The 16,717-nt window shown below is 37.3% G+C and overlaps 1 protein-coding gene across 1 annotated transcript in view; it reads left to right on the plus strand.

Annotated features, from left to right (window-relative positions):
• DOCK2 (dedicator of cytokinesis 2) overlaps positions 1 to 16,717 on the plus strand; it is a 205,649-nt gene that overhangs the window by 19,778 nt on the left and 169,154 nt on the right. The window contains exons 8-20 of the mRNA XM_059825590.1: positions 767 to 902; positions 3,060 to 3,214; positions 3,837 to 3,918; positions 4,389 to 4,524; positions 5,106 to 5,181; positions 6,199 to 6,275; positions 6,636 to 6,761; positions 7,659 to 7,783; positions 10,880 to 10,978; positions 12,454 to 12,526; positions 12,619 to 12,722; positions 15,133 to 15,316; positions 15,419 to 15,516. Coding sequence (XP_059681573.1) covers positions 767 to 902; positions 3,060 to 3,214; positions 3,837 to 3,918; positions 4,389 to 4,524; positions 5,106 to 5,181; positions 6,199 to 6,275; positions 6,636 to 6,761; positions 7,659 to 7,783; positions 10,880 to 10,978; positions 12,454 to 12,526; positions 12,619 to 12,722; positions 15,133 to 15,316; positions 15,419 to 15,516 — 1,471 coding nt within the window. The remainder of the gene's footprint in view (positions 1 to 766; positions 903 to 3,059; positions 3,215 to 3,836; positions 3,919 to 4,388; positions 4,525 to 5,105; positions 5,182 to 6,198; positions 6,276 to 6,635; positions 6,762 to 7,658; positions 7,784 to 10,879; positions 10,979 to 12,453; positions 12,527 to 12,618; positions 12,723 to 15,132; positions 15,317 to 15,418; positions 15,517 to 16,717) is intronic.

The raw sequence follows: 16,717 nt of genomic DNA on the forward strand, positions 1-16,717 counted from the left end.
AGGAAATTGAATACCAACTCAGGAGAGGTCATGGATAATCATGTAAGGTGATGAAGACAGCTTGCAGCCTGATACAGACTGCTTCAAACAACATTAGCAGTGGCATAAAAGCAGCCAATACATTTTAGAAATTGTGAAAGGTATAGTCTGGCACGAAATAGAGTGATTTTAGAGGGGGATGGAGGAGTCAGATCCTGGATAGGCAAGAAAGGATATCTCTTGACTGAGGTGACACCGAGACACTATGGGCAAGAATATGTAGGATGTATGGAGTTAAGACTCGAGATTTGAACATTGAGAGGAAAAAAAAAAGAGCGGAAGGAAAAAAGGCATGATTTGTAGGAGAGCAAAGGAGAACAGAGCATAGTAGTTAGTTAAGTCACGGGACTGGGAGAATAAGAGAGCAACACAAAAGCAGAAGGTAACAGAAAAAACCTATACATCTTGATTACAAAGGTTATATGTTAAAAAGCAAAAGACATGAAGACTGCTTGAAGTCATTGAACATGGGGAATCTATTCTAGGTGATAGGCATTTAAACGCTTTGGTGTTATTACTATAAATTCCTAAAATGGATAAATACTGTACTGCTTGAAAATAAAATCGTGGGGTTTATTTAAATCTTTCTTCAATGAATTACTGTTGCATGCATTTAAACTTACTTTATTGCTTTAAAACTTGAAGCAGCTCCTTATGCGTTACATTTCTAAACTTTATTTTTATAGAAGGAAATAATTCTGCCATTATGCTCTTTGTATTTTCACAGGATACTTGAGCTAGATCTAATAGTTAGAGATGAAGATGGAAATATCTTGGATCCAGATAAAACCAGCGTCATCAGCCTATTTCATGCACATGAAGAAGCGACTAATAAAATCACTGAGCGAATTAAGGAGGAAATGGTAGGAATGAGTGGCCAAATTTAATGCTTCCTTTGCTAAAATCAAAATCAAAAATCAGTACAAGGGTTGAAGGATGTAACCTTCTACAATAAAAGCTGGTGGAAACTTTTGCCTCTGACTTAACTATGAGTAGAATTCACATTTATGTGTTATAAATATGGCTAGGCCTCAAATTGAGTTAGCTGCATGTGGGCTAGGCTGAAAGCCTGTGTCTAAAGCTGGTTCTAAATCCATTCTTGGATTCCTAAATGGAAATATGTCTCCTCATTCCATCTGTGGGCTACTTAATAGGCTGATTTGCATAGTGAATAGTTACGTACTTGGAGTTCAGGCTGCAAGCTATGACTAACCAAAGCTCTTTTTTAGAAGATCTTGTGACAACACTAGTTGTTTGCTATGTGTTGCTGCTTGTTAGTTAGTCTGATGGCATTCAAGACTTTAAGCTCACTAAAGAGGAACTCAGGTGAACTCAGCATAATCCAGTAGACACCAGAGTTAGCATGCCTAAGCAAAGCTGATGAGTCCATAAATTTCATCTTTCAAAATGCAAAGCAGGTGACTACACTTCCTTGACCTTTTCCTATATTAAATCTGTTCAGGGACTTGTAAGATACTTGGATTCTTTTCTTCATTCATGAGAAAATAAACAGTAATAAAGCAAGTAAAACACTTGACAAAAAAAAGTTGGGCTGTCGTGACACTTCAATAATGCCCATGACAAATCACTGGAAAACACCTTATGAGTTGTTCTCATCAGTGTCACTAAATAAATGTTGCTTCCCAGACATGAAAATGTAATTAACTGACAATATAAGGAAAATTAAACTTGGTAGTCTGCAGTAGACTGTGTTGACTTGTCTTAAAAATAGAGCCAAACAATGGATAAAAAGAGCTTTAGGCCATGAAATGTGAAGTTGCTGTTTCTAGGTGGTTAAAATAGGATGTAGGCAGAAATTAGGAGCCTAATACTGAGCCAGTGAACTTGCTCAGCTGTGTCCTGATCTCAGCATATGTTACTTGTCTCCTTTTCAGAGAGATATATTTTGTTTCGCTAGTGTTCCTAGCGTACTGGAACACCATTACGATGGGGATAGTAGGCCTTCTGCTATATCCTACTGTGTAGGCTTGCCTCTGTAGTGACATCTTGATACTTTCTCTTCTCTTCAAAAGTGGTGATGTTTCCCCCTTTATATAATTGCCCAGTGGCTGAAGAACTGGCCTAAGATGTGGAAGCCATGTAATATCTCCATTTGGAAGAGACCCATAAGGATCATCGAATCCAACTCCCTGCTCTCTTCTCCTAAAGGGTTTTAAGTTCTTACAGCATAGCAAAACCACTGTCAAATCTTTTAGGCACAGTCTTTTACCAAAATTTCAGTAAAGGACTTCAGAATAGTTCCATTGAAAGCAGCCTGATTTTCTTGGGAGGTAAGGTTTTGAATACGTTCATACGCAGGAAGGGAACTTAACCTGGCTCTTGTCTCCTGAATGAAATTAAGATTTTGAAGAAAGGAAGGTTTCTGGAGGTGAGGGGAGAAGTGAAGAGAAACAGCTTAACTGTTCTGTTCCTTGGAAATATTAATAAAGTTTCTAAAAGGAGACACCTACCTGGAAAGGATAATATGCTTAGAATCCCATACAAAGGAAGTCCGTGCTCATAATACTGAGTAAGTCCCCTAAGTACTGCAACAGATTGATTTAAGGCATCTCGGTCATCAACTTTTTCATTATTTGCACATGGAGGTAGGTCCATAGTCTGGGTGCAGCGTTTTGAAGAACCCGGTCTGAGCTTTTTATCTCCTTGCATATAGTGAAGGATCTGGGGAGGAAGGTGGGATTTTCCATACTTAGGTCACGTCTGCACCTTCTAACTAATCTGCTAACGTTCTAGCTTCATAGTAGAAAAGGATGTTGATACACTGGTGAAGCATTGCAGAAGGTCAGAAACTCATTTGCTAGTCATGTCTGCGTTATTAAGCAATGACTTTTGGAGGAATATACAGGGCAATGCTTATTTGCTGGAAACAAGTATTTTTATCTGAATTTTCTGTGAATTTTCAAGATTAACTGTTACATGTGATAAAAATTGAAATTGCTTGTAGTATCCCACCGTTTTAATTCATGGATCTAGCTAATGATTTTCCTCCTTCTGAGTAGTCAAAGGATCAACCAGATTATGCATCGTACTCCCGAATATCTTCATCCCCCACCCACAGCCTATATGTCTTTGTGCGGAATTTTGTTTGCCGAATTGGAGAGGATGCAGAACTCTTTATGTCACTATACGATCCACAGAAATTAACAATTATAAGGTAAGCTTTCTTTTTTTTATTGCAAAAGAGTAGCAAAAGGAGCTAGCCAAAATGAAGTAAAATAGTTGCCAAGGTGCTAGTAACGCAGAGAATATAAAAATAAAAGGAAGAAAACCAAAAGGAAAGGGAAGCGTGGACAGATCTAGTTGTTGGTGGCTACTGAAGAATTCTAGGGTAAGGGATCCCTTGAAATGAACATTTCAGAACTTTGGAGAAGCCTGAGAGCACTTCAGAGTTAAGAGATTGTTCTTGATGGGGAATGTTGTGGTTTCTGGAGTAAAGTACTGAAATGGGGGGAAGGGGATAAAATGGGAGTAACTTATAAATTCAAAGATAGATTAAGATTCTGTTGAGTATTCCTGTCAAACAGGCAAGGATGATGATAATGTTTCCTCCAGAAAAGGTGCCAATTCTGTCTTATGTTCAAGTTATTTTTCAGAACTTACTGATGGCATTTTGCATAGCAGCATTCTTGTCTCTTTCATCTGGTATTAGATTTAAACAATCACCACAGACTATTTGTCTGTTACACAACCTTTGTTATGTACTGTGGTTTTTAATGTACTGTGAAAGGGAAGAATTTTTAAATCACATGACAGTAAGATATTTATCTTCAAAACAGTGAGAACTACTTGGTGAGATGGGGGAGTAGAGGCTTTCCAAAGGAAATTGATATGCTCAACAACCTTAAAGTAGTGTTCACAGTAAGTGTTTTCCAGTTTTTCTTACTTCGTATTTGCAAATCAGATTGTCTCTTCTCTGTGGCCCCTATCAGAATTCCTGAAGAACTGAGCAAGATGAAGAAGCAAGCAGAAGTAATCTTAGAAAAAGAGCAAGATGACCAGTCATTGGATGCTTTAAGGCAGTGACAATGCTTCAATGTCCTTTCTTCAAATCAATTTGCTGCCTCATAAATTTACTGATGACTTGATATTTCTTTTTATCTGCTGTACCTCTTGATTGCTACTATTTTCTCTATTTATCTTACCTTATATTTTCTTCAAACTTTAAACTGTCAGGTTTTTCATCCTTTCTGCGGGGTCAGTTTGTGGTTTGTTTTTTTTTTTTCCCCGTTGATTACTGAGGCTCAATTTATTACTGGAGGTCCTGTTTAAATTTTACAACTTGGTTCTTCCCCAAGTAATATTTCAGTTCTTTTTTGTTTGTATCTTAGGATCTTGGAAATAAAGACCTCAGCAGAGACAAAATTTATTTAGTTTGTCAAATAGTTCGAGTTGGAAGGATGGATCTCAAAGACAGTAACTCAAAGAAATACACACAAGGACTAAGGCGGCCTTTTGGAGTGGCAGGTAACTGATGTCCCCGGTGCTATATCTGAAGCAGGCCCCAAGTGATATTTGCCAACCCTGGACCACTGAATCTCTACCAAGACATGTCAGAATACAAACTAGCTACATCAGCTATCTTCCATATTTAATTTTTGAAGTCCATAAAGACTGCACCTACATTAGCATTTTATTTCAGGTCAGATATGTGCTTTAGAATTTAATTTCCTAATAATTCATACTTACTGCTGTGCAGTGCAAACCAAAGCATGGTACTGGAGTATAATAACAGAATTCCTTGCAGATGAAATAAACCCAATAATTATATCCCAGGAGCACCACCAATGCACTCATACCTGTACTCACAGGTTTAGACCAAAACCAGTCTGAAGTAATTCTCCCTTTACAGAACGTCACGTTTATAGTGTGGACTTTGCACTAAATGTTCTGCCCCACAAATTTACCCCTATTGGGCTACGCTGCTTGCTAGTGAAAAATCTATATCAACCTTGAGGCACAAGAACAGTTATGTGCATTATTCATAAATAAGGAGCTATTTTGCAATGCTATTATATGTTTTGATGATTTTTCTTTTACTCTTCTAGTTATGGATATTACAGATATCATAAAAGGAAAAGCTGAAAGTGACGAAGAAAAGCAGCATTTCATTCCCTTTCACCCGTAAGATAGTCTTAGATACCTTTTTTTTTATATGCACAAAAATATTTCTACATCTCTTTGGCTGTAACAATGTTTCAAGAAAATGTTTCAAGAAAAAATAATTTTTCCTTTTAATAATTTTATGTGGTAATAGTGTTAATTATTTAAGTATCACTTTAAAGGGCATTTAAGACTTGATAGGGGTTACATAGCATGTTAAATGAATGTATATTTCTATCAACGTGCTCCTCCAGACAGCTGGTACCATGTCCTGTTTAACGCAACCCAAGTTAAATAGTTATACATACTCAATAGTAAGCTTTACAAGTATGGATAACTAGTAATTTATATGCTTGATTCTGTTTTGAATTTGAGAAAAATCTGAGTAAAAATTGGCTTTCAGTTGAAAAGTAGTTGAATTGTCATACATTAACTACCTTGAAAAGAAAAGCCACACCAGCTGCCTAAAAATGTGATACTCGCAGATCAAATCCATAGATGCCAGTATTCATGGGAAACGTTTTGTACATTCTACACAGCACTGCCACTATGTACTAGGGAGAACAGATTTCATTCTTAAAGGCCCAAGTATGACACACTGGTTTATTATTTCATTTATTTACAATTCCATCCAACATCTTTGTTAGGTGAGAATTTGTCTCTAATTTCAAAAGTAGCTGAAAAAAATTCCAAGTTCATTCGTTTGTCAGGCTGTTTATCAGGGAAAGTGGACTGGACTGGCATGTTGGTGAATGCATTCACATTGTGCGTTCCTACAAAATGATAAGCTTTCATATTGACAGTCTGTCACAAAATGCCATTCCTAAAGTTGTCGATTTAATCTTTTTCACTTCAGTGTACACATTGCTTAATGTGAGTGGTCTGCAACTTGGAGTGACAGATAATGAAATTACAGAATGTGTCATAATAAGGTCAAATAGCGCAAAGACGACTGAGGCTGTCTGTCATCTATGTTCTGAATGGTATTTGATATATTTAGCACTTAATTCCTAGTAGACATTGCTTTTTATTCTGCAGGGTAGTGGCAGAGAATGACTTTTTACACAGTCTCCTAAGCAAAGTCACTGCATCAAAAGGAGACAGTGGTGGACAAGGTAAAGTAGATTTTTTTTTTTTGAAAGTAAAGTAACAAAGTATTTTTGTGGAACTTCATTTTATATTGTTTACATTTTAAAGAAAGACTTTTGTTAGAGCTGTGGCACCACTATGGAGGTGGGTCAACTTTGAAGCTGGAAGTGAAGAATCATGAGTTTGTTGCAGAATCTTGGAGACGATTTAAATTAGTAGCTAGTTTTGGATTATAGAGCTTTTACTCTCAGCTAAAGGAAGTGGGGGAAGTGAATTCTTATCACTATTTGGGAGGGTAGAAGAGGCAATCATCTGAAAAGATCTTTTTTGTTTAGGTTTTTTTTTTTTCCTTACCGTAAATGTAATTTTTTTTTCTCTCTTAATAGGTCTCTGGGTAACTGTGAAAATGCTTGTTGGAGATGTGATTCAAACTAGGAAGGACTATCCACATCTTGTAGACAGAACCACAGTTGTTGCTAGAAAGCTAGGATTTCCTGAAATAATCATGCCAGGTAGGAGGTGCTTTGTTCTGTAATAGGAATGGATTTTATTTTATACCCTAGGTTAATGAGCATCAGCTGCAGCCTTATTTACTACTTTAATAGGTAACTCGGAGGCTCTTTAGAATTCACTCTTCATGGTAAGTTTTGTTCCAGTATTAGAGGCTTATATAAAATAGGGAAATCCTTGGAAAGTATTTTCTAGTACTTAAACAGAAAAAATAAAATCAAGACAGTGAGGGATAAACCCAACTCCTTGTACATAGCTTTCTTACCTTCTAAGTAGGTTAAGGTGGATGCTTAACTGAATTTTAAATTACCCTTATTTTTATTGTAACTTATAATTGTCTTTTAATAATAATAAACATATGAGTTTACAATCTCTTGATTTTTTTTATTTATTTATTTATGGTAAGATATTTTCCAATTGAAGTCACTCGCTGTCTGCAGTGCTACTTTTATAAAAACAAACAACATCCACCTACACACCCCCCCCCCCACCCCCCCCCCAAACCCTTCAATTCAAATCTCGATACTTCTTTTAAAAGAAGTCATTGATTTGTTCACAGGAGAAAATTAAAATACGAAGCTCCCTCTAGCAAGAGAGCTGTGTATTTGGGGAAAAATCAGTAATGCCATCATCCATCACCTTACCAGCAGGTGTCAGTGCAGGACGAGAATTGCTTCAAGTCACTGTGAGGAGTCAGTCCCATGCGGTTCGTTTCATATCACACCGTAGTATCTTCTTAGCTAAGAATAACAGAGATGGAAATTTAAGTTCAGATGGAAAATAAGATATTTTTATCTGTTTCACTGCAGAAAAGGAGGTACTCTTGTGAAGTTCAGTTTACCCAATGCTTTCACAGCATTTTCATTGCTTTTTTTTTAACTTTACCATTTCTTTTTTAGGGGATGTAAGAAATGACATTTATATTACATTGCTGTATGGAGATTTTGATAAATACAATAAAACAACTCAGAGAAATGTGGAAGTGATAATGTGTGTCTGTGATGAAGAAGGAAAAGTGATGCCAGTAAGTTTTCTTTTTTTTGTATGATGAACAGAGAAACATGAGTTACATTATAGAAGTAAGCCTTAAACGTCCTATAAATTTTTATAAAATACCATTGTGCAAAAACTTGCAGTTGTCTCACTTGTGTCATCTTGTGACATCTCGTGACTGTTAAGTTTTATGATGTTTAAAGTGACATATCTATTAAAGTCCTATAAATGTTTTGCATAAAACTGTAACAAGAAATAATACTGAATGACCTATTTTAGCTGTGCCAAGGAACAAATGCTGTTTCTGACAATTACTGCATTCTTAGTCTGGGAATTTCCACAAGAAAAACCCTAGAGGAACACAATTTGTACATTAAAATGTTAGAAATCCCACTTCTGCTACATAACAAACCCTTGATTTGTGCCAGGAAGACTGTGTCACTGTCCCTTGTATGAAGTACATGCCAAATAACTAAATTAGTGACAACAGAGAAGTGTGGACGCTGTACGTATGCAACTTAAATATTTCACAGTGTCTTTTTGTTTGTCTATTTCCATTTTGAGGAATTTTTGTCTTTTCCTTAGAGCTTTTTAACACCAGTTAAGTATTTAGGGGGATTTTTGGCCTTTCCTTCTTTGAGCTTTGTATTGTTCACTAAATCACTACTGTGATCATGAGGGTGAAATCATAATGACGATTCTTGAGAGAAAATAAAGATGGAGTAACTCATTGTGGTTCATGACTTGCTGAAGCATGTTTATGAACTACAATTAAACGCTTGACCTTAAGAAGTAACTTTAAAGCTTGAATGAAGAAAATCCTAAACCCTAAATGTAACATTTAGGGTCCACACAACAGATAGTAACCCTGATTACAAAACACTACCTGTACCTGTGAAACCACCTAAGCAAGTAACTTGCATGTACAGAAGTTATTCTGTTGTGAAATCTACTTCATCAACCTCTCTTCTGTCTATTCACAGATAATACACCTAAAATACATATATCAAAGTATTCCTTAAAGAAGTTAACCTATTGCAATGCATTAAACCTTGCATTCTAATATTACATATGTTCAGTTCTGCAGATGCATCCTTTTAACAATTACTAGGAGAAAGTGGATTTGTCACTTTGTCTATGATCTGCAATGTATGTTCAAATCATGCCTGCTTTTTGTGGGCAATATGCCTTAGACATGTTTTAAGCAACAATTTTGAGGAGGTAATTGGAATGCTGTTGAACACCAGTAATAATAAAAGGAACTGGTTTTCCCTTTTAGCCTCCAAAAAATAAATGTATACCAATAAACTTTCAAACCCATGAATTCATATAAATTTCAATGTTTCTAATTGTTCATGAATCAAGTTTATGTTCATTAAACAGGAAACTCCTTGGCTCTGTTTAAGTATCAAACTAGTTTCAGTTGAAGAGCTAGCACTAGATTTACTGTTGCAAGTAAAAGGCTTTTTGTTCCAAGTGAATGTTACAGAATACATTCTAACAAGTTGGTGCATAAACCTTGAAAAAGCTCCCTTCAGGCACATGAGACATACCTTTCTGCAGTTAAACCTCTCTGACCAGACCTTACAAATCATCTTCAGGTCTCAGCATCCCGCTCTTCTTGCTACAAGGCATCCTGGAGTTTGAAGCAGACCTCTAAGATTCACTGGATTTTCAGCAGGAAAATTGCACCTTTGCAGTAGTTAGTGTAGCCTATATAGGGTTACTTTCCCCTGTGCTTAAACATAGAGAATTTAATGTGTTTGCTTCTTTCACACACTTCAGTTTCATGTCTGATGCCTGGTGTCAGTGATCTTGCTTCTTCAATTATCAATGTTAGCAGTTACTATGCATGTACAAACCTCAACCGCAATCAGCTAGGAAAGACGGATGTAGGCCAATTCTCTTCACAGATTCACTAAATAAACTGAATTCCTAGGTTACAACAAATTTTGAACTTGATCAAAACTTGAAGTTGGATCTGTGCTAGTTGAGATAGTCATTAGAGAATGGGAAATTCTAAATGTTGAAAAAATGCGGGAGGGCATACTGTCGTCGCCTCTACAATGTTTAGTTTGGAAGTCACCTCTGTGGTATGCAGCCAAACACTTCTGAGATGTTGCTGGAATAGACTATTTCAAAGTAAATAGAGAAATAAATGGAATAATGAAGCTTGATTATTTTTACTTTGTGTGTTTCTTCCATTAATTGAGATGATGCCTTGGTTACTTGATTTCTCTCCTCAAACTGAGGAACTTAAGTCTTTGTATGTTCATCACCTACCTCTTCTTAGAGCCCACTGTGTAACCCCTGTAAAATGCAGTCTAAGGATAGGTCCAGTATAATTCTGGAAAACGTTTATTTTCATTATGTTCAGAGGCTTGGAAAATGCAGTATCTTCATATTAATGCTTCCTCTCTGTCTGTGCTTTCATTATTATGTAATTTTGAATGATGGCATATCCAAATTCAAAACTGCTTCTGAAAGCCAGGTCTTCATGCTGCAGGATCGATGCTGGTGCTGAACCGGGAGCTTTCATGGAGTGTCTCCAGTCTCCGAAGGCTCCAGGCTGGAGCTGCGCAGGGCCCTGGGGGCAGGCTGGCCCAGGCCGTGGGGCCTGTTAACCGGGGAAAGCTTCGCCTCAGCTCCCAGGCCTGAGCCTGGGCCCCAGCGCCTTAGCGGCTGCAGCCGTGCCCTCTCCCAGCCGCCGTGGCGGTTGCGTGAGGACGCAGAGGCGCGGACCAGCGCGCTTACCCGGCCGGCGCTGGCCCAGCCCGGCTGCCGCTGCGAAGCGGCTGTGGGGCCCGGGGGCTGCGCGGCTGAAGGCGGGAAGCGAAGCCCGGGGGAGCCTGGGGGCTGGCCTGGCCGAGGGTGCTGCGGCCGCCATGGCTTCGTACCTCAGGGAGCGCCGCCTCGCAGGGGTAAAGCGGGCGGGGGCTCGCGCCAGGCGGGCTCGCGCGGGGCTCGGCGGTGCGCTGAGGTAAAGCTGCTGCCCGCAGCCAAGGGCGGGATTCCCGGGGAGGCTCTCGTTCGGCGGCCTGCTCCTTTCCTTGGTTTTGCTCAAGTCATAAAAGATTACGGAAATTAATGAGCCACTAAGCACTGTTTCTTCCCTTCTTTTTGTAAGAATGCTGTTTGCTTGGGAGCGGGGGACAAACCCGTGAGTGAATACAGATCAGTTCTCTACTATCAGGTCAAACAGCCACGTTGGATGGAAACGTTAAAGGTATGGTGTAGATACGTTTCACTTGGGCTTTTTCTCTTCATTTCTTGGTACCTCACACAGAAAAGTTGCACAGCATCAGCATTTTCTGAAAAATAACTTGGTCCTGAATACAGCTAGAAGGATGGAGCCTTAGTCATGCATCAGTTATTAGAGATACGTGATTACTGAGGCTTAAAATTTGGCCTAGAAAATGATGTTAAGATTTTGTTTAGCAAAACAAATGAGGTTGTCTTAGATAACCTTATGTACTGACGTGGCTTATCAAAAATTAAATATTGCATTTGTTCTATTGCGGTGAAACAATGGAGATGAGGAGCTTCAATTGCATGATTTAAAAAAAAAAAAAGCCCCAAAAACCAAACTAAAAAGCCCAGCACCCTCATCCCCCAAATACTACGATTTTAGAGAGAAAAAACTGTCTCTGATTTCTTTAGAGACACACCAATATTTATCTAATCTAGCTCTGATGTCCTTGATTGTAAAATGCCCAGAAGCTTCCAGAAGTAGTTCATACAAAGGATATTGCAGGCTTGCTGGCAAGCATGACTTTTTTTGACGACGACTATTGAAGACTATTGCTGTGTATGACAAGCCTGCAATTATTACGCTAAGGTGTGTTGCTGAGATTGGGCAGGACAGGGAAGGAATGGAAGTGTGATTTGAAATGGAAGCTTATTTGTTGTTTTGAAAACATTGACCCATTCTGGTTTTTGCTTAATATGCTAGTTTCTTTTTTAAAATTATTCTTTAACTCAGACTTTTATACAGAATCATTAACAGAGATCCTTTTGAAAAGTGTAGTTAATGTGAAGGAGTGTTATGCACTATGACTTGTAAAGGGAAGCTGTGAATAAACACTAAGGAGTACGAGTCTTGACAGTTTTAGAACTATAAACCCGATAATATAAAAATGTGTGCTTTTTCTTATGCAGTTGGTCTTTTTTGTTGCATATTTGTTATATGTAGGTATGCTACTTTAAGAATAAAGCAGTCACAAGTTCCTGGGATTCAGCTCAAGGCTTTGAAACTGAATTTAATCACAAGAATATACTTAATTTATTTTGCTAGAATTTTCTTACCTTTTTCACCTGTTTATTAAATTGGTTTTTAATTTATTTATCTGAAATGTGGAAATTTCACAGTGCATAGTGGGTAATTCTTTATAGTTAACAGGGTAAGTAATAAGACACTACTTATTTTGTAGCGTACAAGCACCTGTGTGCTTTAACTTACTGGGTTCAGTGCTTCATTCCTTTCGTGGTGCTAGACTTCGAGCAAAATCTAACGGATAATTGCTTATCAGCCACTACTTCTGCACCTGTGATCATGCTCAATAGTTTTAAATGGTCTGTGGAGGGCATTATGGAGCAAGCAGAAGTGGTACTGCTTATTTATTCTAACATAGGAGCTCGTTACAGGTGAAACCACCCCCCCACCACCACCACTCTCTTCTTTATTTTCTGATTTTACAAAAGGTAGCAGTCCCTATTGAAGACATGCAAAGAATACATCTGCGCTTCATGTTCAGACACAGGTCATCTCAAGAGTGTAAGTAGGGAATTTCTACTTGAGTAAATTTTTTACTTTAGTGAATTTGAGTTCATTGATGGATAGTCAACTGAAAATACTTTGCTTCGTAGCTAAAGATAAAGGAGAAAAGAATTTTGCAATGGCCTACATAAGACTAATGAGGGAGGATGGAACAACTCTTCAAGATGGCATCCATGATTTGTTAGTCCTGAAGGTATTGGATCAATTTTTTTCCCTTTCCTTCCCCCACAAGACATCTTTTTTTCACACTGTTGTCTTTGACTGCATTGTTTATTTTCTTAGTGCTAGATTAATTTTATTATTCTATCAAAGATAAATATTTATGGTTTTCCTCTGAACAAAAAAAGATGTAGCTTGTTCCATGGTCAGTAAACTTTGCTCTAAATTTTAAATAGAGACGTACGTTATTTAAGCACAATGAGAGACAGTTACTCTTCCTACTATTTTTACTGAAGTTTGTGCTTTCGGCCTTCCGTAGTGTAGAGGAAGTCATGCTAAAGCTCAGTACCTGGATGTGTACCCTTGTTCTTGCTGAAGAGGGAAAAAGTGTTGTTTTGATTAATTTAGAATCTTTGTCACATGAATAATCAGGGAATGTAATCTTAGGGAATGGGTTGTTTGAAACTGCTATGTGTAGTTACTCAGTACAAAAGTGAAAGTTTCAGGACTTTGATTTTTGGATGTGAAGAATAGTTTTGGCTAGCCCTGATTGGACACAAGTAGCATTTTTGACTTGGAACTGAAGCAGGGAACAGATGTTTCAAGATTGTTTATTTTGTTGCTGTTTTTTTTTTTTTTTAACTTAGAGAATACTGTCTAGCAGAAACTAAGAACCAGAAATCACTTCCAGCACAGAAGAAATTTTACTTTAGGTATTTCTTATTGCTCTTTTCAGTAAACTAGCTTGCCATAACATTGATGGCAAGTGAGGTGCATACAACTAAATCAAGCTGTTTAGGTAGTCCAACAAAGATTAATGGTAGTGTATAGTTATTTATCTTGTCTTCATTGATACCAACATTGATAAATACGTAGACCAGAAGGAGAATAATGTGATCACGTTGTATGATTGTGTAGGTAATGTTGGTTATGAAATTCCATCTTATTCATTCCTGCATCAACCTGGTAATTTTTCCTTAAGTGACAGCATAGATGAGAAATGCTAAACTGAGTTGACCTAGTTTATGTTTGGGAGAAATACACAGATTTTCTGACATACGTTTGCCTATTCTAGTATTAAACACAGTAATTGTAGGCTGCAAGTGTTTTAAATAGTGGTACGTCTGGCCTCTCAAAATAAGTAATTTGAAAATCGCAAAGTTTACACAGTGTAGTTTATTTTCACTGCCTTCAGGCATTGAATCTTTTTGAGAGACTTTTGGATCAAAATTTCAAGTCTTTTCCCCATTGTCTGTCTCACTTGTCTCAGAGAGGAAGTCAAGATTCTCTTCTGGTTCCAGAAATTCTGAGAAGTAATTATTTGGCAAGCATGATACAGTCATAAAAGTCAGTAATGCTGTCAGTTTTGCTGCATAAGGATTTTGCCTTTTGTCTGTCAAGGTCTCTTTATAGTCAATTTTTAACCTTACATCTTGTTTGATAGGAAGTAGAGACTGCACACCTACAGTCACTGAATCAGAGACAAGCCCAAAACTTTAGAAAATCATTCTAGATTACTGTTTTTGTAAGTCCTTGTTTATGCACCATTGTAGGCTAAGTATCTGCAGTTGAGTCAGATCTGTCATGGTGTTGTAGCTTTAAGTGACTGAGCTTAGAAACTCATTGGGGAAATGCTCTTGAATAGTTTTGTGAAAGAAAAACTATATTCTCTAAAAAGTTAGGAATATGATTTTTATTGTCTTTGTCTAAAAACTGCTTTTCTGGCTGGGGTATGAATCAAAAGTTGAGACAAAAAAATCTGTGAGGGTTGTGGCATGCAACTTGATGAGATAGAGGAGGGAAAAATACCTGTTGGCTCTCTGTTTTTGTACTGTTCATTCTACTGAAAAGCATAAATTCCACCGTATCTGTGTCACTTAGTCATTGCAGCATATTGTCTAATTTCAAGTATAATCTTACCATGCCCTGATCTTTTATGTTAAAGGTCCAGGTATTAAGTTATAATAGGCATACCAAAATGGTGCTGCTATTCTTTCCTTATTCAGTCCTGTTTTCTATTGTTAACTAGTGTGCAGACATCGTAACCGTGTTGTCTATATCCTGTGTACAGTCTTCAAGGTGATGCTCAATAGTCTATCGTGTTCTGTAACTATTGACATTTTAATGAGAAATCTGCTCTTGCTTTTACTCAGCCAGTGATGTCACCCCTCATAATTCCTTACTGCACCTTAAAGCAGGTACCTTTGTAATTTCAGTGCAGTATTTTCCCTGGATGTTCATTGCAGCCTTTCTTGCTGACTGACTTGGCCTCTTGGTTTACCTCTATGAGCCATGCTGGGACTTGGGTATTCCTTATCCTCCAGTGCATGCACTTAAGTCCATAGAAACATAGCTTTTTGTTTACTTTTGTACAAAGTACAAAATAAGTTTGTTTTTAAATCCAGTGGTGTGAAATATGACATAAATGTTATGTTGTTTTTCAGGGGGACAGTAAAAAAATGGAGGATGCTAGTGCTTATTTGACATTACCTTCTACGCGTCAACACATAGAAAATAAAGGAGCAACCATAGTCAGGAACTCAAGTATTGTAGCGGGGCTTTCAGTAAGCTCACGAGATGCATTTTATATTTCAACTCTTGTTTGTTCTACTAAGTTAACTCAGAATGGTATGTATCTTCTAAACGGGTAGAAGTTTTAGAAAGGAGACATTTGCACAAATGATAAATCACATTTCAAATTTTAATTTCTGTCCATTTATTTTCTATTAGTGGGCTTACTAGGTCTCTTGAAGTGGCGTATGAAACCAGAGCTGCTTCAGGAGAACCTAGAAAAACTGAAGATTGTGGATGGAGAGGAAGTTGTGAAGGTATATCTTTATATAGTTGTTCTGATAATAGTTATTCTTCATGCCATGGTGGAAAAAATGCTGCATAGTTTCAAAAAGAAAAAGAAACTGGAGGGTCAGTTACAGTAAACATAGGAACTTAAAGAAGCCTGTCAATTATACTTTCTTTTATGAGGGTGGTTCAGTGTAGATGCCTTTGTTAGGGATAATTTGCAAAAGACATAAGCAAAGCTTTTCATTAGAGAGAGCAAGGAAGCAAGCAGCTCAACAGGATTCTTCATAGTGTTAGCCATCTTTTTTCTACTTGTTGCTCCCAAACATCTCTGGTACTGGCTACTGTTAGGCTGTGGACATTTGCAAGATAACTGGTCAAATCTGCCTGCTTTCACTGGTAATTAATTTATTAGGATCCTTTTCTGATTTTTATTGTTTGATTTTGCTGGAAATTTTGTGCATGAATGGAGAATTCAATACCAAGAATAGTATTTGGAGTCATTGCTGCTTTGGTCAGGTGCTTAGGTATGTGTCACAGGTAAGCTTTAATTTTGAGCATGCGCAGAGAATTTTATTTAAAAACTTGGTAGGATATGAAGGTAGTAATGGTAAAATATTTTCCACAATCTCTGTTTAGCTGTTTGCTTTTGTCTATCTGAAACATCACAAACAATTTCTACTGTTTTCTTTACAGCTCTTAACATTAATTTACATGTTGATGTTAAAAAAAATATGTATTATATGCCCACTGAAGTGTTTTGTTAGTTTAATGAGTATAATATGAACAAAAAATTGTTAGTATTTTGGAAAGTGGCAGACACTATTACATTTGTGTTACTCTTTAAATATAAGCATTAGATGCCTCTCTGGTTAGAAGGAGAAAGGAGAACGTCAAGACAAAAAAAAGTTTTTTTTTAACCAAAGAAAGATTTGGGTCCCAAGTCACTGGGGTGCTTCCCTTTGATTTAATATAGGCTTTGAATCAGACCACAGAAGTATAAAGTGTGTTTTTAATCATCATGTATATGTGAAAATAGCAACTAGTAATGTGTATCACTAAGGAACTAGGAATGCAGTTTTATATGTTGTTTATATAATATTTTTAGCTTTTTGATAAGCTTTGAGCTAAACATCTATGATTGAATGCTCATGTACCTGAGGATACAGGTTCTTAAAATTCAAGAAGCTAGAGCCTAAATCCTCAGAAATGTTTTCTGAATTTAAGTGA

The sequence above is a fragment of the Gavia stellata genome, chromosome 16 (genome assembly GCF_030936135.1).
Source record: "Gavia stellata isolate bGavSte3 chromosome 16, bGavSte3.hap2, whole genome shotgun sequence".
In the NCBI taxonomy this organism is placed as follows: domain Eukaryota; kingdom Metazoa; phylum Chordata; class Aves; order Gaviiformes; family Gaviidae; genus Gavia; species Gavia stellata.